We start from the raw sequence: 24,581 nt of genomic DNA on the forward strand, positions 1-24,581 counted from the left end.
CTCTTCTCTTATTCTATTCTCTTGTGGCTTGATGACTAGTGCTGTGTTTGAATTGCTTTTTCCTATTTGTATATCTATTGTAAATTTTTGGTTTGCAGTTACCCTGTAGTTTTGATATAGGAAAATATATATACATATACACGTGTACACACACACACACAAAATAGTGTTTTAAGTTGTTGCTCTCTTAATTGCAAGTGCATCTCCACTGTCCTGCATTTGTGCCCTCCTATTCTCACCATTTCTGATTGTGGTAGCATATTTGTGGATGACTTCCTACCTTTACTATATGTATGCCTTTACCAGTGAACCTTGTCATTTGTAATATTTTTGTTTCTAGTCATGGCCTTTTCTTTTCCACCTGGAGAAGATCCTTTAGTCTTTGTTGTAAGATGGTTTAGTGGTGCTGAATTCTCTTAGCTTTTGCTTGTCCGAAAGCATTTGATTTCTCCTTCAAATCTGAATGAGAGCCTTGCTGGGTAGAGTAATATTGGAGGTTGGAGGGTTTTTCCTTTCATCACTTTAAGTGTATGGTGCCACTCAATTCTGGCCTGCAGAGTTTCTACTGAAAAAAAATCTGCCAATAACCTTATTGAGGTTCCCTTGTAGGTTATTTGTTCCTTTTCCCTAGCTGCTTTCAATATTTTCCCTTTGTCTTTAGTTTTGGTCAGTTTGATAAAAATGTGTCTCAAGGTGTTCCTCCTTGGGCTTATTTTATATGGTACTTGTGCTTTCTGGATTTGTTAGGGAAGTTTTCTGTTATTATATCTTCAAATATTTTCCCAGGCCCTTTCCCTCTCCTCCTTGTGGCAGCCTTATCACAGAGATGTTGGTGTGTTTAATGTTGTCCCAGAATACTCTAATCTGCCTTCATTTCTTTTCAACCTTTTTTTCTCTTTTCTGTTATGTGCCAGTGATCTTCCCACTAGTCTGTCTTCCGCCTCTCTTCTTTGTTCTTCTGCCTCTTGTATTCTGCTGTTGGTTGTTTCTAGTGATTTTTTTATTTCACCTATTTTATTTTGCATGTCTGCTGGCTTAACCTTAAATCTTCTATTTCTCTGTTCAATTTTGTAATTTATCAATCTTTGCCTCCAGTTTATTTCCAAGGTCTTGAATCATCTTTACTATTGTTTCTCTAAAGTCTTTTTCATGGAGGTTGGTATCTCCAGATCATTTAGCTGTTTTTGTCTGTTTGTTTGTTTTTCTCTTTCCCTCATCTGAGTCATAAGTCTCTTTTTCATTTTGTATAGATTTTTGGTGTGGTAGTTTTTGCAGACAATATGTTTTAGCCTCTCTTGCTTCTGATGTCTACTCCACCCCATCCCTGTGGCTGAAGTTGGGTACAGGGGCTTGCTGAAGGCTTCCTGATGTGAGGAACTGGTGCCTGCACACTGGTAGGTGGAGCTGATTCTTATCTCTCTGGTGGGTGGGGCTTTGTCCTTGGATGTGTTTAGAGGCTGTGTGCCTGGGGGGTCTTTATGTAGCCTGTTTGCTAATTGGTGGGGCTGTATTCCCTCCTAGTTTGTTCTTTGGCCTGAATCTTCTCAGTCATGATGGGTGGGGCCAGATTTTTCGAAAATGGCCATGTCTAGAGGAGTTCACACTGATGATTATTCTTGAGACTTTTGCCTTCAATGTGCTTTTCCCACAATAAGCCACAGTCACCCCCTGTTTTCCCAGGAGACCCTCCAAGAACTGCAGGCAGGTTTGAGCCAGATTCCTATGGAGTCTCTGCATTTCCCTGGGACCCAGTGCACATGAAAGCCTGTGTGTGCTTTTCAAGAGTGGAGCTCCTGTGCACAAGACCCACTGGCCCTGAATACCAGATGCATTTGGGGCTCCTCCCAATGCCAGATCCCCAGGGGTGGGAACCTGATGTGGGGCTCAGAATTGTCACTCTCCTGGGTGAGTCTTTGCAATACAGTTACTTTCCAGTCTGTGGGCTACCTACCTGGTGGCTATGGGGTTACTTATATTGCAAAATCACTCCTCCTACCGTTTCCATGTGGCCTCCTCTTTGTCTTTTGGAATAGGATATCTTTTTTGATAGTTTTCAGTCCATCTTGTTAAAGGTTGTTTAGCAATTGGTTGTAATTTTGTTGCTTTGTTGCTTGTTGAAGGTGAGCTCCAGTCTTTCTTCTCTAGGGTCTTAATCTCATCCTACACTTTAATTTAAATTTCTGTATTTACTAGTGCAGCTGGACAATTTTCACATGTTTACAGTGTTGCAATTTGTCTTCTGTTCACTTCTTTTGCCCATTTTTTCTGTTGAGCCTTTGTTTTCCTGATTTTTTTAATTGATTTTTTATTAGGCTTTTAATTTATATGGATACAATCCCCTTTTCTATTTTATTTTAGTTCATTATTTTATTTTATTTTATTTTATTTTGCTTTTTAGGGCTGCATCCGCAGCAGATGGAGGTTCTCAGGCTAGGAGTCCAATTGGAGCTACAGCTGCTGGCCTATGCCACAGCCACAGCAACGCAGGATCTTAGCCTCGTCTGCAACCTAAACCACAGCTCACGGCAACACCAGATCCTTAACCCACTGAGCAAGGCCAGGGATTGAACCGAAACGTCATGGTTCCCAGTCGGATTCATTTCTGCTGCACCACAATGGGAACTTCCTCAATTATACTTTAAAAAATATAATCTATTTTCGTTTGCATTTTGTTTCTAATATTTTTAGGGGTTAACATTTTTATACTATTACATGTACTGTTTTTCTTTACAATTTTCCCATGGCTACCTTGTGTATCCATAGCTCCAGAAAACTAAAATTCTTTTTTTAGTATCCACAAATATTTGTATGTTTCTTCTTCTTTTTTCTTTTTTCTTTTTTGTCTATTTAGGGCCACACCCTTGGCATATGGAGGTTCCCAGGCTAGGGGTTGAATTGGAGCCACAGCTGCCAACCTACGCCATAGCCACAGCCGTAGCAATAACAGATCTGAGCAATGCTGGATCCTTAACCCAGCACTGGGTTGAGATGTTACCTACACCACATCTCATGGAAGAGCCAGATCCTTAATCCACTGAGCAAGGCCAGCGATTGAACCCGCATCCTCATGGATACTAGACAGGTTCATTTCCACTGAGCCACAAAGGGTACTCCCTGAACTTTCAAATCTTTTTTCTTAAGAGACATAAATGGACTTGCCTAGGGTCTAATGATGAGATATTTGTAGAGTGATCACAAGATTTTATGCCTCCTAGTCCAGGATTCTTCCTTTCAAGTAAAGGATTCTCCCACACTCCCCAACCCCCACACTCCCCTCACCTCCCTCCTCTTATCAAGCTGTACCTGGTTGCTGACTGGCTTATACTTGAGTCCTGGTTTGTTCAGGATGAGCTCCAGCTGCCTACGGTTGAAATTGGATACTCCAAGGGATTTCACCAGGCCATCATCTTTGCAAGCTTCCAAAGCCTGTGGGGTAAAAGCCAATGGATCAAGAAAGAAGCCTCTAAAAATTTCCATTGTGGCTTAGTGGTAACAAGCCCAACTAGTATTCATGAGGATGCAGGTCTGATCCCTGGCCTTGCTCAGTGTGTTAAGGATCTGGCATTGCTGTCAGCTGTGGTGTGGGTTGCAGATGGAGCTTGGATCCCACATTTCTGTGGCTGTGGTGTAGGCCAGCAGCTGTAGCTCTGATTCCACCCCTAGCCAGAGAACTTCCATATGCTGCAGGTGCAGCCCTAAAAAGCAAAAAAGAAAGAAAGAAAGAAAGAAAGAAAGAAAGAAAGAAAGAAAAAGAAAGAAAGAAAGAAAGAAAGAAAGAAAGATGTCTCAAAACTATTTTACTAGTTGTTAAGCTGCCTGCTACTCTAGGTAAAAGCTGCCATACTACCTCATAAACAGACCAGTCCAAAATATCTGTACTCACCCCCCTTCCTAAATCCATAAGGGTTTTCACATTATTTCCCCCTAGTTTCCCAGTCTTGTAATTTTGGGGAGGGTGCCAGCAGCCTTCTCAGAAATGGAACCAGAATTATTTTCCAGTTTTCCTTATTTTTTAAAAAGTTTGTTGCTCTTATTTATTTATTTTTAAGGCCACACCCATAGCATATGGAAGTTCCCAGGCTAGGGGTCAGTTAGAGCTTCCACTGAGGTCTATGCCCTCAGCCACAGAAACCCCAGATCCAAGCCGCATCTGTAATCTATGCCACAGCTTGTGGAAATGCTGGATCTTTAACCCACTGAATGAGATGAGGGATTGAACCCACATCCTTGTGGATACCAATTGGGTTCTTAATCTGCTGGGCCACAATGGGAACTCCAAGTTTGTGTCTTTTAGACACCGTATTATTGATTTTTAAAAATCCTATTTGAGAAATTTTAAAAATGTGGGAATCCATTTCATTTATATATTTTAATTTACTATTACAGTAGAATTTATTTCCTTTACTTTCTTTTTTCTCCCATATTTCTCTCTTCCTTATCTTTGGCATTCTTCTCTTCCATCAAAGCAAAATCAAACATTTTCCATCACACAGAAGTGGAGATTTTATTTATGGTCAGAAATACCTGATTATTACTTTTCATTGGGAGTAAAGACTATAATTCTCCATAAATCAGGAATAATCAGGTCACAATTTAAAAATGCACAGTTTTAAGGTAAGAGAGAGGCCCACTTACCTCCCAAGTGCCACACAGATTTGACTTGCAATATAACCATTTGCCATTTTCATCTTTAGGAAAGTTGTCATCTCCAGGCTTGAAAACAAAAACAAAAACAAATATAACTTATTTCATCTGGGGACTCAAATGATGGAATTTGAGTTGTCAATATTCCAAAATAATATGGAATTTGAGTTTTTCAATATTCCAATATACTATTGCCCTGGGAAAACAATTCAAGGTATACATACATACATATATATATATATTTTTTTTCTCTCTTTTGTGGAACTGTCCAGAAATTCATTTGTCCAATATATATGCCACATTAATCTCATTATTTCACCCTAGTATTCATTATTCCTTTATTTACTGAGAGCTTATTATTATTCTTAAGCCATGAAGATCTCTCTCTTTTTTTTTTTTTTAAGGACTCTTTCTCATCAATATTTAATTTACTAAAACACATAAGATCTCTCTTAATGAAAAATTATTCATTAAAGAAAGTAAAAGCTGAGAATTAGGGGTATAGACTCAGTGTTTCAATAGCCAATTTTTGCCAAAGTTGAGGACAGCAAATTTCCTACTCTTATAAGAAAACAAAGGTCATCACTGAAGGTGAGAAGAAGAAATTCCTCAGCTAAGAAAAGTCTAGTTGGCGAATGCTCCTTAAGTAAAAGGGAAAGGCAAAGCATGTTACTTCTAAAGTCTAGCCAACTGCCCCATGGTTCTTTTCTTTCCCTTTTTGGGTGCTCCAAGAGTTCAGCACCTTTTCTCCCCCTACCTCACACACTAAGTGTCAAACTGCCGTCTCTAACTTTTGGATGAAACTTTCCCAAGGAAGACTGATTATGGTGTAGAACACTGTCTTTCAGACTTCTTCTTTTTTGCTATATTTAAAAAGAGGACCCATGGGCTTGGAAAAAGGACAGAGAGAAATAAAAGATGATTCCTCAGTTCCTTGAGTGGATGGAGGTAATCATTTCTTGAGGTTAGGCAAGGAACTGAGAGTTTTGTTTGGGATATTTTGAGTTTGAAATGACCATCAGACATTCAAATGGATATTTAAAGAGAAAAGAGAAGTCTCAAAGAGTAACCTTAGAAGGAGGTTAGGGACGCAGATAAAATTTGAGAGTTCTTCGCATATAAAACGGTATTTAATCCCTGTAACTGGATGAAATCACTGATTGAGAGTGTGGTTCACTAAGATAAGAATACTGATGATAGTGCTCTGGGCAAAACATTTGGACTTTGGCCGAGAAGCAGTTGCCAAAGAATCATGAGAGGGTGATAGAGAAACCATGAGATGAACATGTTTAAGGAAGGAGGAAGTAGTCAACTTTGTTGAACGAGAGCAGATAACAGGAGGACAGCATGTCTACTGGACTTGGTGAGTGGCACAGAAGTCTTTGTAGACCTTGATAACAGGAATTTTTTTTGTTGTTGAAAATCTGGCAATTGGACAAAATCCATTATATTTTTAAAATGTTCCCCTAATTTTTCCCTCTGCCATCTCACCTGAATGAAACGTTCACCTGGTGATAACACTTTCTCCATGATAATTTCATCTCATTTTTCTCTTGTGTTGCTAAAAGCAGGAAAAGGGCTCCTTCCTCCTCAAAGCCAAGTAATCCTTCATGTTAACTGCCCTCTCTGTCTCTGACATCCAAGTCATTTGACTTTCTCAGTACTAATGACCCTTATTCCCACTCTGGTCTCCTTTTTTTTTTTTTTTTTTTTTCAAATGACCACACCCTTAGCATGTGGAAGTTCTCAGGCCAAGGACTGAATCCCAGTTGCAGCTGCAACCTATGCAGCAGCTACAGCAATGCCAGGTCATTTAACCCACTGCACTGAGCCAGGGATTGAACCTGAGCCTCTACAGTTGTTTTCTGGTTTTTTGCTTTTTTGGGCTTCACTTGCGGCATATGGAAGTTCACAGGCTAGGGGCTCAGTTGGAGCTACAACTGCTGGCCTCTGCCACAACCACAGCAATGCGAGATCCAAGCTGCATCTGAGACCCATACCACAGCTCACAGCAACACTGGATCCTTAACCCATTGAGTGAAGACAGGGATCGAACCTGCGTCCTCATGGATACTAGTCGGGCTTGTGATCATTGAGCCACCACGGGAACTTCCTACAGCTGTATTTTTAACCCACTACATCACAGTGGGAACTCCTTTCTAATTTTACATTTACATTGATTTCCTAATTTTACTTCAGTTCTGAAATAGCTTTATGATTCATCATGAACTCTGTTACTACTCACCCAAATTTTAATTAAGTCCTTATCAAGTCTGTACCCATGTTAGATATTTCTATGCTGTCCCCTTAAGCTTCCACTGTGCTTATTTTACCAATCCCTTCATTTGGATAAGCCCATTGTCTTTTTATCCTTTCCTGCTCCCAACTAAGGCATTATTAGAAGAACAATTCAGGAGTTCCCGTTGTGGCTTGGTAGTTAATGAATCTGATTAGGAACTATGAGGTTGTGGGGTTGATCCCTGGCCTTGCTCAGTGGGTTAAAGATCCGGCATTGCTGCGAGCTGTGGTGTAGGTCGAAGATTCGGCTTGGATCTGGTGTTGCTGTGGCTCTGGTGTAGGCTCTGATTGGACCTCTAGCCTGGGAGCCTCCATATGCCACAGCTGTGGCCCTAAAAAGACACATACACACACACAAAAAACCCACCAATTCAACTCCCTAAAAATCCATACTGTAGTTTCCCTTGTGGCTCAGCAGGTTAAGAACCTGACATAGTGTCTGTGAGATGCAGGTTTGATCCCTGGCCCTGCTCAGTGTGAGGATCCGGCATTGCCAAAAGCTGTGGTGTAGGCTGCAGCTGCAGCTCTGATTCCACCCCTAGCCCGGGAACTTCCATATGCTGCAGGTGTGGCCATAAAAAGAAAAATAAATAAACAAATATTTTAAAAGCCATTCTACTGACTCTCATTCCTGTTCAGCAATAACTTCATCTTTTAAAAATATCTTATCATGGAGTTCCCTTCATGGCTCAGTGCTTAACAAACCCAACTAGGATCCATGAGGATGCAGGTTCCAACCCTGGCTTCGCTCAGTGGGTTAAGGATCTGGTGTTCTCATGAGCTGTGGTGTAGGTTGTAGAGATGGCTCGGATTGGCATGGCTGTGGCTGTGGTGTAGGCCAGCAGCTGTAGCTCCCATCGACTCCAAGCCTGGGAACCTCCATATGCTGCAAGTGCAGCCCTAAGAAGCAAAAAAGCAAGCATGCAAACAAACAAACAAACAAAAACTTACCGTGACTTTTTTTTGTATTTTGTTGTTCTGAAATTGTGTCTGCTTCTTAACTTGACATTTGGAAAATAATAAAGTGCTAGAGTTCCCACTGTGGCTCAGTGGGATCACCGGCATCTCTGCAGTGCCACAACACAGGCTCAATGCCTGGTCTGGCACAGTGGGTTGAAGGATCTGGTGTTGCCTAACTGTAGCATAGGTCACAACTGCAGCTCTAATCTGATCCCTGGCTCAGGGTATATGCTGCGTGGCAGCCAAAAAAGAATAAAAACAAAACAAAACTGTATAGAGGAATTAAAATGAAAAGGAGAATTTAAAAAATGATAAAGCGCCAAGATATTTTAGCAGGAAAGGTTTTTGTTCTTTTAAAAAATAATAAAAGGAGTTCCCGTTGTGGTGAACATCACTCATTATTAGAGACATGCAAATCAAAACAACTGAGGTACCACGTTACACCAGCTAGAATGGCCACCATCCAAAAGTCTACAAACAATAAGTGCTGGAGAGGGTGTGGAGAAAAAGAAACCCTATTACACTGTTGGTGGGATTGTAAATTGGTGCAACCACTGTGGAAAGCAGTATGGAGATGCCTCAGAAAACTAAACATATAACTACCATTTGACCCACTACCACTCCTGGGCATCTACCCAGAGAAAACCATGACTCGAAAAGACACATGTATTCCAATGTTCATTGCAGCACTATTTGCAATAGCCAAGACATAGAAACAACCTAAATGTCCATCACAGAAGAGGGGCTCCAGAAGATGTGGCACATATACACAATGGAATATTACTCAGCCATTAAGAGGAATAAATACTGGCATTTTTAGCAACATGGATGGACCTAGACATTATCATGCTAAGTGAAGTCAGTCAGACAATGAGACACCAACATCAAATGCCATCACTTACATGTGGAATCTGAAGAAAGGACCAAATGAACTTCTTTGCAGAACAGACACTGACTCACAGACTTTGAAAAACTTATGGTTTCCAAAGGAGACAGGTTGCGGGGGTGGGGGGATGCGCTGGGGTTGTGGGATGGAAATGCTATAAAATTGGGTTGTGGTGATCATGCACAACTATAAATGTAATAAATTCATTGAGTAATAAAATAAGAATAATGAGGAGTTCCCATTGTGGCGCAGCGGAAACGAATGCGACTAAGAACCATGAGGTTGCAGGTTGGATCCCTGGCCTCGCTCAGTGGGTTAAAGATCCAGCGTCGCCCTGAGTTGTCGTGTAGATTGCAGATTTGGCTTGGATCTGGCGTTGCTGTGGCTGTGGCGTAGGCCGGAGGCCACAGCTCCAATTAGACTCCTAGCCTGGGAACCTCCATATGCCATGGGTGTGGCCCTGAAAAGATTAATAATAACAATAATACTACTTCAGGGAGTTCCCATCGTGGCTCAGCAGTAACAAACCTGACTAATATCCACGAAGATGCAAGTTCAACCTCACTTAGTGGGTTAAGGATCTGGCATTGCCATGAGTATAAGTCAAAGACATGGCTCAGATGCTGCGTTGCTGTGGCTGTGGTGTAGGCTGGCAGCTGCAGCTCCCATTCGACCCCTAGCCTGGGAACTTCCATATGTGGTAGATGTGGCCTTAAAAAAAACAAAAAGAAAAACGTGAGATTCCTAAAGCACGTGGTATTTTGGCTTCAAAGGTTGATTTCCCAATTACAGGAATTACAGACTCACTTGGGAGGTAATGTCATTATAGATCACGTAATTTCTCAGTGTTCAAAGTTTTACCCTCTCTGTGTCCTTGAGCTTGATCCTATTTAAGAACAGAAATAGAATTTCTCTATTTACCATCTCCAAAAAGACTGTATAAGTCATTAGTCAGTGACGACGGAGAAGTAAATTTCATTCTCTCACTTTTAAATACAGGTTCTTTCCAAATCTGCAGGACTTTGCTTAGGAATTGGCCATTGGAACAGGAATTGAAGTTAGTGGAGGGAGGAGAAGGGCTAAGGTCACCATCCCAAGAACCTGAAATCCCAAAATCACTGTAGTCCCTGGGACATTGGGATGATGAGGCTTGTAGGATAAGGCAGAGGGCAGCGTAGTTTACGAGAACGAGCATCGGACTGGCAAAAGAGGACTCAGAATCACCTACAGTTAGGAGACTACATATCAGCTTAATGGAGAGGGTTTACAGCATATGTTATACCTTGTGATGTCATGCTGTTACATCATGAACAGAAAGTGCATTGGATTATGAATCAAGAAACTTGGGATCCAGGCTTCTGTTGGCTACGTAATCTTTCTGGGCTAGATCAGTACTATCTTTGATATCTTATGGTGCTAAGTACTGAATGAGCCTCCTGCACAGAGCTGTTGGCTCATGGTTGACAAAGAGCAGAGGCCTAACCTTTAGGCATCTGAACTCACCTTAAAAGCCATGGGTACTTCAATGATGTAAAGATCCACGTAATCTAGCTGGAGGACCTTGAGCGTCCTCTCCAGAGCCGGGCGGACCATCTCCGGGTCCAGATTTGTAGCCCACAGCTGAAACATTAAAAGGGGTATAGGTAAATAACATGCACCTTTTTTGTTGCTGTTGTTTTTTGTTTTGTTTTGTTTACAATAATGGAGTCCTTTATTCTTTGCAAACACTCATAAGCATTTTATTCACTCCTTTGCATTTCATAAAAATACATTTATGTTGCAGTGTCATCTGAGTATAGGTTGAGCAGATAGAACTCTTAACACCCAGAATACAACATTATCCAAATATAGTACCAGAGACTTAAAGATCCACCTGAACCACAGTACCTGAGTCAGCAATTAAGTCTTCCTCTGCCCTGTGCTAACTGCCTAATCGAAAACACTTTCATTTCTCCTCATTGAGTAATTAGGGAATGTGTATCTGACGAGCGGTTCTGACCTGGCCTGGCACTTTATTTCCACGTCATTGGTAAAAGGTGTGCTTTATCTGAGCAAGAAATATAGGTATGAGCACGTGACTTCACCAGAGCCTTCACATTGTGATGGGCAGTGCAGAAGCTGGTGAAATTTTAAATTATTGCAAAGGTTTAGATTCCTTTTCACTGCTCCTTTGTGCTCATTTGGTCCACTGCCTCATTTCCCAAGGAAAATGCTGCCAATTCCTATTAAGAAATTACTCAATGTGGGAGTTCCTGTTGTGGCTCAGTGAAAGCGAACCCAACTAGTATCTATGAGGATGTGGGTTCGATCCCCAGCCTCGCTCAGTGGGTTAAGGATCTGGCATTGCCCTGAACTGTGGTGTAGGTCACAGACACAGCTTTGATCTAGTGTTGCCGTGGTTGTAGCGTAGGTCGGCAGCTGTAACTCCAATTCAACCTCTAGCCAGGGAACATCCATAAGAAACAGGTGAGACCCTAAAAAGCAAAAAAAAAAAAAGAGAAAGAAATTACTCAATGCGAACTGATGGTGTCTCCAGAATGGTGGCATGGGAGACCCCAGCCTCCAGTCCTCCAACAATTAAACAGCTCCTCATGCATTCAAATGGAGAGATGCTGGTCAAAGGGTACAAACTTCCACTTATGAGATGAATCAGTTCTGGAGCTCTAATGAACGGCATGGTGATTATAGTTGACAAAACTGTATTTATTATATACTTGAAAGTTGCTAGGAGAATAAATCTTGAATGTTCTCATCCCAAAAAAGAACTGGTAATTATATGATGTGACGGAGGTATTAGCTAACAGTGGTGGTAATAATTTTGTGATATATGTGTATCAAATTGATACGTTGTACACGTTAAATTTACACAATGTTGTGTGTCAGTTATATCTCAATAAATCTGAAAAAAGAAATAAAAGGAACTTAGCTTAACATAAATAAGAAAAAAAGAAAAAGAAATTACTCAGTCCCTAGTGTGTTAGGTAAGGAAAGATGAGGCTGTGGTGCAGGTCGGCAGCTGTAACTCTGATTCAACCTCTAGCCTGGGAACATCCATAGGAAGGCTTTATTTTTCTGATTGCTCCTCAATCACGGTACCCTTGTGGTCCGTAAAACATAAGGCACTGAGGAGTACACACAGCCTCTGCATAAATAAGTACATCTTCTTGGAGCTGCAAATTTGCTTAAATATTTTTTTTTTGGAAAAAAAATTTGAATTTATGTACAAGTTGTCACAAGCAAGGGCAAGCAAAACTGGTAAAAATTTTTTCCCATGTTGGATAATTTTTTTCTTGCCTTCAGAGCACAGAGAAGAGAAAACCATGTGGAGAGAGCCATGAAAAATGTGTTTTTGCTGTTAAGGTAGGTCTTTTTGGTGTATTGTTAACATCCCATCCAACTGAAAATTCTGTTTTATATATTTTAGTCTATTTTTATTCAACAAACACATATAGCACTAGTACTATGCCAGGTACTTTTTAAGTGCTTTGTAAATGTTAACTCACAGGAGCCTCTTGAAATGGGCGATATAATTTGAGTCCATTTTTCCAGCATGATAGATATAGCAACAGCTTTAACTGTTTACTAGGGAGATAAGAAGGAAAGTTTTTTGTTTGTTTTGCTTTTTATAACTTTAAAAATATTTCCAGCTTTGGGCAGGCTTCTTTGGCTCAAGTCCTCGGGATATGAGTTCAAGTTTATTCTTCCCTGGAAACACTTGGTGAGTTCTTTTTTTTTAGGGTCACACCTGTGGCATATGGAGGTTTTCAGGCTAGGGGTTGAATCAGAGCCGTAGCCGCTGGCCTACACCACAGCCACAGCAACACCAGATCCAAGCATCATCTATGACCTATACCACAGCTCAAAGCAATACTGGATCCTTAACCCACTGAGTGAGGCCAGGAATGGAACCTGCAACCTGATGGTTCCTAGTCAGATTGGTTTCCGTTGCACCACGTCGGGAACTCACTTGGTGAGTTCTAATGAGAGACTCTGTAATAATGAAATCCTTAGGAATCAGGTTGTAAGGCTAAAATAAAGTGAAAAGCTTCCAGCTGATATTTTGGGACAGTGGCTCTATATGGTCCCTTGGAATCATAGCCCGTAAGTGGCTGGTGACTTGGAGAACTGCAAACTCCCAGAGAACTTGGAAAGAAGCTAGGACATTAGGGGTCTAGGGAATGGGTGAAGCCAGAAGCAGTACCTCATTCCCTTTAGAACGCTTAAAAGAACTGTATTACACATTCTCTAACATCGTACAGCTTTTGTTCCTGCAAAGCTGCCTGGAAATATGCATCTTATATTTCCATTGGCTTTCATTTTATTATGAGGCTTTATTTTTCTGATTGCTTGTCAATGAATAGTGATTTCTAGCACTGGAGATTTCAAATTTCTCCAAACAAAATGTGGTCTGTCCACACGATGGATTATTATTTGAACGTGAAAAGAAATGAAAGTCTGATCCATGCTACAACATGGATGAAAGTAAGAAACACTATGCTGAGTGACGGAAGCGGGACAGAAAAAAACATGCCGTCATGTGTTTCCTTTTGGATGAAATGCCCAGAATAGGAAAACTAGAGAGACAGAAGGTAGATCAGTGATTACCAGTAACTGGGGGAAGTGACTACTAATGGGTACAGGGTTTCTTTTGGAGGGATACAAATATTCTGGAAATAGGTAGTGGTCCTGGTTGTACAACTTTGTGAATATAATAGAAACCACTGATTTAAAATGGTGAACTTTATGGTGTCTGAATTATATCTCAAAAATTTAGCGAACTATGGACAAAGAGGTAAACACAGAAGAAGCCTGCCTCCTTTAAAGAAAGCTTTGGCAAACTCTTATGTAATATGAACCCCGTCCCCACTTCACTCCTCAGTTTTCCTGCTTTGTAGAGTTGCTCTTTCCATAATTTCTCATTCATGCCTATGAATGAAGAAAGAGCTGTGCCTAAACCTTCAAGCGGCTAGTTGTCCCTAAATTCTTGGCAAGAGTGAGGAAACTGGCCATTGAGAACTCACTCCTCTTGGTGAGTTTAACCTTCTTTTTTTTTTTAATTTTTTAACGTTGTATTTATTTATTTATCTTTGACTTTTTAGGGCTGCACCCACAGCATAAGGAAGTTCCCAGGCGAGGGTTGAACCAGGGCTGCAGCTGCCAGCCTACGCCACAGCCACAGCCACACCAGATCCTTAAACCACTGAGCGAGGCCAGGGATTGGACCTGTGTCCTCATGGATACTAGTTGGGCTCATGACCACAGAGCCACAAGAGAAGCTCTGAGTTTAATATTCTTTATCAGAGAAAAGTGACCTCAGACCCACCAAGAATACAAGTAGAAGGAGGGGAAGGGGAAGCGCTCACCTTTCCGCAGTAGAAAATATCCTCCCTCCGCACCTTTCCTTCTGCTATCTTCTCCCTGATGGCCTCGCCCACTTCGTGCTCGTTCTGGTAGATGAAGGCCCCGTCAATGTGCCGGTACCCCGTATCAATGGCGATTTTCACTGATGTCCCACAGATCCCCTTAGGGGTCTAAAATGACAGAAGGGTTGTGGTGGAGGAGAAGGGAAATGTGTCTTTCCTTTCATTTAGTCATTCTTAGTTAGGACACTTGGCACATACATCATTTTAGAGTGAAAACAACAAATTCCCAATTTGAAGCTGTTGTGACTGGAAGGTGGGGTCTGAGGAAACTGACCTCCCAGGGAGCTTTCCACACTCAAGGGGAGATCCAGCCATCCCAGGTCTGCCCTCAGCTTTGCAGCTTCAGAAACGTAACTCGATCAATTTTACCAGTGACAGAGTTCACGAAACCATGTTAGAGGAGGGCACAAGTCCACCAAAGAAGACTCAGTTATAAATCAAAATCTGCATGAGCAAACTGAGATGTAGCTACAGAAAGGAATGCCATTCAGTAATAAAAGGGAATGAACTAATGATGCATAGACTAACATGGATGATGATCAAAATAATTATACCAGAAGCCAGACCAAAAAAAAAAAAAAAAAAAAGAGTAAATACTTTATGATTCTATTTATGGAAAATGCCAGAAGGGAGTTCCCTCGTGGCTCAATAGATTAAGGATCCCATGTTATCACTGCTGGGATGTGGGTTGATCCCTGGCCCCAGAATGCAGCCAAAAAAAAAAAAAAAAAAAAAAAAAAAAGCTAGAAAATGAAAACTAATCTATAGTAACAGACACTGATCAGTGATTGCCTGGGGTGGGGGGGTAGAGGGTGTGGGTATGAATGATGGAGGGATTACAAATAAATTCAAAGAAGTGAGGGATATATTCACTGTCTGGATTATGCCAATGGCTTCATAAGCGTATCCATGTATTAAACTCATCAAACTGTATACTTGAAATACAGTATGTCAATTATACCTCAGTAAAGCTGGGAAAAAAAGATTGTCAGGGTGTGTTACATTTTTCAAGATACTTTTCAAGATATATTTTTATCGGAGTTCCCGTCATGATTCATTGGAAACGAATCTGACTAGTATCCATGAGGATGCAGGTTCAATCCCTGGCCTTGCTCAGTGGGTTAATGATCTGGCATTGCCGTGAGCTGCGGTGTTGGTCAAAGATGGGGCTCGGATCCAGCGCTGCTGTGGCTGTGTAGGCCAGCAGCTACAGCTCTGATTCCACCCCTAGCCTGGGAATCTCCATATGCCACAAGTGGGGCCCTAAAAACACACACACATACACACACACGCACAAAAGATACATTTTTATCTAATTTGGCAGCCAAAGCTTTGCTCATTTCATTAACCTGCATGAAGCATAAGAATGTTCTCTCCTGAACAATGGCAGGATCAAAAAACCTGACAAGTTCTTTGCACTTGCGGAATAAGTTATCCATTTTTCAAATTGCACATAAATTACTGCTCTTCAGTTATGATGACATTTAAATATACAAGAGTGTGCCTCATTTAGTTATGTTTTTTCCTTAATGAGAACGGAGGACTTGATGGAGACTTTCATCAAGACAAACAACTAGTCTCATCAAATTAAAATTGCAAATCATCTTTTAGGTTGTGCACAGGGGAGAGGCTTAATTCTATGTGTAGATTTTTATTGACCTCACGTTCAGACGATGATCAATCCCATCTCATTCACAAGTGTTGAAGACTACTTGTGCTTGCTTCTGAATTTTCAATGTTCCAACCAAATGCTTTACAACCTTAATCAGACAACTCTTGATTTGTTGCAGAATGAATGAGACAAAGAATCTTTTCTTTCTACTGACTTTATAGTCTTGGATTGCAAACAGAAAGTGTTGGAAGCGTGAACTATATTTTCTTTCCCTAATCCAGTTAAGTCATTACTATAAAGATGAGAGGATATGAAAAATGAACCAAGCAGCAACACGGATGGTTTTAGAAAAAAGGATTCATAGTCACAAATGTTAAATAGTTGGGAAAGGTGAACACATATTCCTGGAATGTCAGAGATACAACTTTGGTTACTTTACAGCATGGAGTAAGGCTTGAAGAGAGAGTGAGGCAACACCCACTGCTCCTGCCCCTCAAGCTGTAAAATGGGATGCTATGGATAACCAAGGTCGCAAGAAAAGCACAGCAGGGAGAGGAGGGCTGGGGTAGAATCAGAAATTTACAAGGGAAACATAAAAATATTGCTTTCTGGAGTTCCCGTCGTGGCGCAGTGGTTAACGAATCCGACTAGGAACCATGAGGTTGCGGGTTCAGTCCCTGCCCTTGCTCAGTGGGTTAACGATCCGGCGTTGCCGTGAGCTGTGGTGTAGGTTGCAGACGCGGCTCGGATCCCGCGTTGCTGTGGCTCTGGCGTAGGCCGGTGGCTACAGCTCCGATTCGACCCCTAGCCTGGGAACCTCCATATGTCGCAGGAGTGGCCCAAAGAAATAGCAAAAAGACAAAAAAAAAAAAAAAAAAAAAAAAAAAAATTTGCTTTCTTTTTCAGGTGTAATATAGAGTACTAATGAAAAGAATAAAGTTCAATAGGAGATGGTAAACAGACCTCAGGAATATCACTGAGATTTTGTGGGCTGGACTGATAGCTTAAGTACAGACCTAAAGTAAATTTAATACAAGGCGAAGAGCCCCTAACAATGCATATTAGAGTACATGATGATATTTTCAAATGTTGTTGCAAGGAAAGAAGCACAGGAGAGAGCATTTAGGATTAAAAAAAAAAGGGGGAAAATATATGAGGGCCAAGGTAGACGTGTGGTATGATTGTCAGCCTGAGTAATATATGGGTGATGCTTTATTTAATAAAGATTATGGCACAGCAGCAAGTTATACTAGTGAAAGTCTTCGATTATTCAGTTATCATTGAAGAGCCTTTACTAAAAACTGAATATCTAGTACGCTCTTTACTTGCTAAAAATATTCTTAGATGGCAAAAGCACCAATGAGGGGAACTAAAATACTGGACTTAATTCTATTCAGTATAGAGGAACTATTTGGATATGTGGACATTAAAAAAAACCACAAAACACTTCTTTGTAATTCTTAAATGCAGCATGAGAGAATTCTATATAACTCTGATATTCTTTGGGAAGATCCAGTTTAGGGAAAAATCAGAAAGATCAAATAGAACACCGTGTTTGGAGACTTAAATAAGGGATATGCTAGGTGAATGTAAAATGCAAAAAAATTGACTCCATAATTAAGTACACACGCAGTAAAATAAAGGATTCTGTTTCCTGGAATAAACAAAGCATCCTTCCTCCAGTTAAAGGACTGGGAGGGTCCTGTAAGAATGAGGTGTTATACACTCTAGGTCATCACGGTGTTGTGTGACTACTAAGCAGAACACATGAATCTGAAAACCCAGCAGGTTTAGCATCCCTCTCTTTGACGCACTTAGAGAATGCATGCTTCTCATGGCTGAATTTTAGGCTCTGTGTATCCGAAGGTCCTAGTTCCCAAGGGGAAACAAGATTCCTTATGGCCAGAGTCCAGCATTCAAGGGAAAATGGTGCCATTCTGGCAGGGGTAAGTGAGTTTTATAATTGGAGGCAGTAGGGCTCCTCCACAGTTACATGACGGGACAGGGAAGAAAATGTTTGGTACCTACACCATCCAATGATATACCCCTTCCTGATTTTGACAGTTAATGGACAATAACCTGAGTAAATGACCTGAGAAGGGTAAGTTGACCAGGGACTCACCCAACTCAGAGATGGGGCTCTGGGTCATAATGTCAGATAGGTCACCTAGACCAGCAGAGATGCAGGCTACGGACGTGGAACTCTAGCAAGGGTAGTCTCGGAGGGAGATGGAAGGTATAAATTGCAACGTGGAGACAGCTTTAGTGGCAAGAGCAGTGTTCGTCCTGTTAACACCTCTTTAAATTTCTTTCCAGGAAAGAAATCAGAGTTCTGGAAGAGCTTTTCCCAGAGGTGAACTCAGCACACATGGCCCACAGGTCTAGTTGGCACCAGGGTAGACTGTGCTGGACGTCATGGTGTATTCCCAGGGGAGAGGGACTCAGTTCCTCACCCTCTCCGGATGCTACGCAGGTGTAAAAGTCTGGTCCCCTTGACTCAGTACCACTCAGGGGCACCACTCCCATTCCTGAGCTCTCCATGGGACTGCTGAGCAGCTGCATCACAATGCAACTCTTCCCACCTCACAGACCTGCTTTGCTCACCGCTTATAGGTCTCTGGTTCCTAAGACTATGCCCCAGTAAGCCTCCTGCATGCAAATTTCCTTCTCAGAGGCAGTTCCCCAGAGTACCGCACCTAAGACACTTGGGTAAAGGAGGATTTCTTAAACAAGCTACAGAGAGGGCTGAGGATAAACTGAAAGTGATAAATGTGACCACATTGGAACTGCAAAACTCTGATCATCAAAAGATACCATTAAAAGAGTAGAAAGGTACATGGGAAGATATATTTTTACATAACTGACAAAGGACCCATATCCAGACACTAAAAAAAAAAAATCAACATATATATATAAACTGAAAAGCCAGGCGTTCCTGTTGTGGCTCAGCGGAAACGAACCTGACTAGTATCCATGAGGATGCAGGTTCGATCCCTGGCCTTGCTCAGTGCATTAAGGATCTGGCATGAGCTGTGGTATAAGTCACAGACACCACTCGGATTTGGCATTGCTGTGGCTATGGTGTAGGCTGGTGTCTACAGCTCCAATTCAACCCCTAGCCTGGCAACTGTGGCCCTAAAAAGGCAAAAAACAAAAATAAATTTAAAAAATAAACTGAAAATCCAAAAGAAAAGGAAAATCTAATAAAGAAATATACATAGAACCACAGACAGTTTGCAAAAGATACACAAATGACTAATAAAAATATGAAAAATTGACCAATTTCATGTGAAGTTGAAGAAAATACAAATTTACAAAATATACCTCACAAAGAAAATACAAATTAAAGCCATAATGAGAGATGGTTTCATACTTACTAAAATTGCATAAATTAAAAAGACACCAAGTACTGTGTCTTGCTGAGAATGTGACGCAAGGAGTACCCTCATGCATTGTTGGAGGGAGTGTAAATTATATGCTTACTCTGGAAATTGTCTATATTGACATCATTTACTAAAAGCTGAAAATACTGATACTCAATGTCATAGCAGTACATATCTTACAGAAACTCACATGCAGGTGCAAGACTCCTTGTAGCCATATTGTCTGTAAAGACCCAAAATGGAAGCTGTACAAATGGACATGGCTACATGGACATGGAAAGAAGGTGGAAATGGATATATTCTTTAATATGATACAGCAATAAAAATGGTTAAAGACACAATTAATAACATGTGCGAATCTTACAACATATCTGGAAAGAGAGACAAAACAAAAAATAGTACATTCAGTACACTTCCATTCATAGAGAGTCCTAAAACTGTCAAAACTTGCAAAGATATATATGCATCCCTATGTTGATTGTAGCATTATTTATAATAGTCAAAATATGGAAGCAACCTAAGTGTCAACTGACAAATGAATGGATTAATGGTGTACACACACACACACACACACACACACACACACACACACCCCACAATGGAATATTAATCAGCCATAAAAAAGAACGAAATCATGACATTTGAGACAACATGGATGGATCTAGAGAGTCTTTGCTAAGTGAAATAAGTCAGCCAGAAAAAGACAAATATTGTATGATTTCACTTATATGCAGAGTCTAAAAAAAAAAAACAAATGAACAAATATAACCGAACAGAAACAGTCTTATATACAACAAATGGTTGTCAGAGGAGAGGAGAGAAATAGGTGAGGGAGATTTAAGAGGTAGAAACTCTCAGCTACAAAATAAATAAGTCAGGGAGTTCCCTTTGTGGCTTAGTGGTTAATGAACCCGACTAGGAAAGATGAGGTTGCAGGTTCAATCCCTGGTCTTGCTCAGTGGGTTGGGAATCCAGTGTTGCCATGAGCTGTGGTGTATGTGGCAAACACAGCTCGGATCCTGAGTTGCTGTGACTGTAGCGTAGGCCAGCAGCTGTAGCTTCGATTTGACCCCTAGCCTGGGAATCTCCATATGCCAAGGGTGTGGCCCTAAAAAGCAATAAACAAATAAGTCACAGGTATGAAATGTACAGTACGGAGAAGATAGCCAATAATTTTGCAATATCTTTGTACGGTGACAAATGGTTATTAGATTTATGATTGGTGATCATTTTGAAATATCTAGAAATATCAAATCACTATATTGTGTCCCAGGAACTAACACGGTGTTGTAGGTCAATGGATAGAAAAACAGACTCACAGAAAAAAAAGATCAGATTTGTGGCTGCTAGAGGTGGGGGGTGGTGAAAGAAGGGGGATTTAGATGAAAGTAGGCAAAAGACAAACAAGTCCTAGGGATGTCATGTACAACACAATAAAGGTGATTAACATGTTATAAATGAAAGTTGTTAGGTGAGTAAATCCAGGAGTTCCCGTTGTGGCTCAGCAGTTAACAAACCTGACTAGTATTCATGGGGACAAGAGTTTGATCTCTGGCCTCACTCAGTGGGTTAAGGATCTGGTGTTGCCGTGAACTGTGGTGTAGGTTGCAGACTCGACTTGGATCCTGCATTGCTCTGGTGGTGGTGTAGGCCGGCACCTGTAGCTCCGATTCAACCCCTAGCCTGGGAACTTCTGCATGTCGCAGGCTCAGCCCTAAAAAAAAAAAAAAAAAAAAAAAAAAAGTAAGAAAATAATTGCCCTCAAAGTTAGAAGGCCAACTTCCTCTTGAGGGAGGAAGGGTTTGGTTTGGTTTTGCATTTTCAGTTTTTAAAGTTTTATTGATGTATAGTTGATCTGCAGTGTTGTGATAATTTCTGCTGTACAACAACATGACTCAGTTATACGTATACACACAATCCATTCTTTTTCAGATTACTTTCCCAAATAGATCATCACAGAATATTGGGTAGAGTTTCCTGTGCTATATGGCAGGTCCCCATTGACCAGTCATTTCACATGCCTCAGTGGGCATATGCTAATCCCAGATCACCAATCCATCGAGGGAGGAAGGGTTTCAGCTTGGGAAGGTTTCTACAGTTTGGTCTGTTTTAATTTTGGATCTAGGTGGTGGTTGCCCAGATGATAGCATTAAAAGTATTGATCTCTTGGGAATTCCTGTTGTGGCTCAGCAGTAATGAACCCGATTAGTATCCACGAGGACTCTGAAATATCATTTTTTTTTGGCCTGGGATCTACCACTTGCTCTCCTTTGTCTGAATCTAACCAGTTGCCAAGCTTTGTAGAGTCTACTTCTGTGATTTGCAGCTTTCTGTCAACTTACTTCTTTTCTAGGCTCCAATCAAATTATTTTCCTCATAACTACTAATCAAGTTCAAGTCCTTATCAGTTTTTTGTCTGATTTATTACAGAAGCCTTCTTACTTGATTTCTACTTATTTTGTCTCTTCTCATTTTAATTCGATTTAACTTTGGCAGGTAAATAGCTTTGAAACATGCATTTATGTTTTTCTCCCCTGTTATTTTTTGTTACCCTCTACCCCACCACCAAAACATTTTTTTATAGTTTAACATGCAGCATTCATGGCCTCTGAGAGGAATGACATAACAAAATGCAGAAGTCAGATGTTTGATTTCTAAAAGCCAAGTTTTCTGTGGCAGGAGTTTGAGTGTCACAGGAACTGCAAGGAGCTCAGGATACTCACTCTACTAAAAGCACAAACAAAGCTAAGTTATTTTTTTGACCCTCAAAATGCTAGCCCATTTAACATTATACAAAATTATAAATGAGGAGGTCCCATCCTAGCTTGGTGGAAACGAATCTGACTAAAAAGATTAAAAAAAAATAATATATATATATATATATACATATATATACACACATACATATGTTGCCATCACTTAAAAATTACTAATTACTGGAGTTCCCGTTGTGGCTCAGCGGTTAACGAATCCTACTAGGAACCATTGAGGTTTCGGGTTTGATCCCTGGCCTCGCTCAGTGGATTAAGGATCCAGCAATGCTGTGAGCTGTGGTGTATGTAGGTCACAGATGTGCCTTGGATCTGCATTGCTGTGATTCTGGCGTAGGCCAGTGACTACAGCTCTGATTAGACTCCTAGCCTGGGAACCTCCATATACCACAGGTTCGGTCCTAGAAAAGACAAAAAGACCGAAAAAAAAAAAAAAAAAAACCTAATTATTTTACAATATTCTCTGAAAGATGTGAGATCAGGCGCACTGGACTTTTGTTTGCATATGACAATTGGTTGTAGAGGAGATATTGCCATTCTTATTCATTTATTCACTTCATTTATTTTACATTTTTTGCCCATGACCTTGGCATGTGGAAGTTGCCAGGCCAGGGACTGAACCCATGCCACAGCAGTGCCAATCACTGATCCTTAACTGCTAGGCCCCCAGGGAACTCTGCTGTCCTTGTAAAGGATGCTAAGCACTTTAATTATTACATCTTGTTCTGGGAACAATCTCCTAAGTATTCCTTGCTTATCTTGTTCTGTTTTGCTTCCTAGCCTAGAAGAAAATAAAGCATATCTTGCACTCATATCTACTCTCAATATGAGAAAGCAGAGCCTAACTGAACAATGATTTGGCTCTCCAGAACCACTTATTTCTGCTTCCTGTCTGGTCCCTGGTCCCTTTAGATGGAGACTTCGAGAACACTCTCAACCTTAACAAAGATTCTTTCATTGACAAAACTCTAATCAGGCTCTTTTGGCTGGGATCAAGATGGCAGAATAGAAGGACTGGAGCTCACCTTCTCTCATAAAAGCAACAAAATTACAACCAGTTAGACTGCAAACTATCAAAAAAAGATACTCTCTTCCAGAAGACAAGGAGGAGGCCACATCAGGAGGGTAGGAGGGGGAGAGGCCCACAGACTGGAATGTAACTATATTGTAGAGACTCACCCTTGGCATGGAGAGTTCTGAGCCCTACATCAGGTCCCCACCCCTGGGGATCAGGCATTGGGAGGAGGAGCCCCAGGAGCATTTGGCATTGAGGGCCAGTGGGGCTTCTGCACAGGAGCTTCACAGCACTGGGGGAAACAGAGACTCCATTCTTGAAAGGTGCACACAGGCTTTTATGTGTACTGCATCCCAGGGCAAAGCAGAGACTTCAAAGGAATATAGGTCACACCTGACTGTGGTTCTTGGAGGATCTCCTGGGAAAACAGGGGTGGCTGTGGCTCATTATGGGGGAAGGACATTGGAGACAAAGGTCTCGGGAAAAATTAACAGTGTGTGCTCCTGTAGAGGTGGCCATTTTGGAAAAATCTGGCCCCACCCATCAGGGCTGAAAAGCCCCAGACCAAACAATAATCCAGGTGGGAACACAGCTCCATCCCTTAGCAATCAGGCTGTCCAAAGATCCGCCCCCCATCCTCACCTGCAGGCCTCTAATCTCACCAGAGCCAAAGCCCCACCCACCAGAGGGATAAGAATCAGCTCCACCTACCAGTGGGCAGGCACCAGTCCCTCCCATCGGGGAGCCTACAGCAAGCCCCACCCTATACCAACTTCAGCCACAAGGGGAGCAGACATTAGAAGTAAGAGAGGCTACAACTCTACTATCTGCAAAAAGGAGACCACACCAAAAATCTATACAAAACGAAAAGGCAGAGAATTATGACTCAGATAAAGGAGCAAGAAAAAACTCCAGAAAAACAGCTAAGTGATCTGGAGATAACCAGCCTCCCCAAAGACTTTAGACTGATGATATGAAAAGATGATTCAAGATCCTGGAAATAAACTGGAGGCAATGATTGATAAATTATAAGAAACACTGAGCAAAGAAATAGACTTAAGGATTAAGCAAGTAAGAGTTTCCTGTTGGGGTGCAGCAGAGATGAATCTGACTAGTAACCATGAGGTTGCAGGTTCAATCCCTGGCCTCACTCAGTGGGTTAAGGATCCGACAATGCTGTGAGCTGTGGTATAGGTCACAGATGTGGCTTGGATCTGGCATGGCTGTGCTGTGGTGTAGGCCAGCAGCTATAGCTCCAACTCGACCCCTAGCCTGGGAACCTCAATATGCCGTGGGTGCGGCCCTAAAAACCAAAAAAAAAAAAAAAAAACAAAAACCAAAAACAAAACAAAAACCCTAAAACAAAAACAAAAAATTTAAAAAAAATAAAGGATTACACAAGCAGAGATGCAAAATATAATAACTGAAATAACCAGGCTCTTTTGAACTCTTTTCTAACATGGACTTGCATGCCCATCTCTGCTCTGTCCAAGCTTAGCAAGAATCCTGCTAAGTCAGTTTAGCCACAATCACTCACTCTCTATTATCTGATCACATTCGATTCCAGTCAGGTTCTTCATCATCTACCA

General features: G+C 41.2%; 1 protein-coding gene across 3 annotated transcripts in view; it reads right to left on the minus strand.

Annotated features, from left to right (window-relative positions):
- AKR1D1 (aldo-keto reductase family 1 member D1) overlaps window positions 1-24,581 on the minus strand; it is a 116,782-nt gene that overhangs the window by 17,480 nt on the left and 74,721 nt on the right. For 2 of the 3 annotated variants that reach the window (XM_021078691.1, XM_021078690.1), the window contains 4 exons: window positions 14,152-14,319; window positions 10,292-10,408; window positions 4,636-4,713; window positions 3,304-3,426 (listed from right to left, as the gene is read on the minus strand). In XM_021078691.1, coding sequence (XP_020934350.1) covers window positions 3,304-3,426; window positions 4,636-4,713; window positions 10,292-10,408; window positions 14,152-14,319 — 486 coding nt within the window. The remainder of the gene's footprint in view (window positions 1-3,303; window positions 3,427-4,635; window positions 4,714-10,291; window positions 10,409-14,151; window positions 14,320-24,581) is intronic. The other variant, XM_021078692.1, reaches the window with a different exon arrangement.

This window comes from Sus scrofa, chromosome 18 (genome assembly GCF_000003025.6).
Source record: "Sus scrofa isolate TJ Tabasco breed Duroc chromosome 18, Sscrofa11.1, whole genome shotgun sequence".
NCBI lineage: Eukaryota > Metazoa > Chordata > Mammalia > Artiodactyla > Suidae > Sus > Sus scrofa.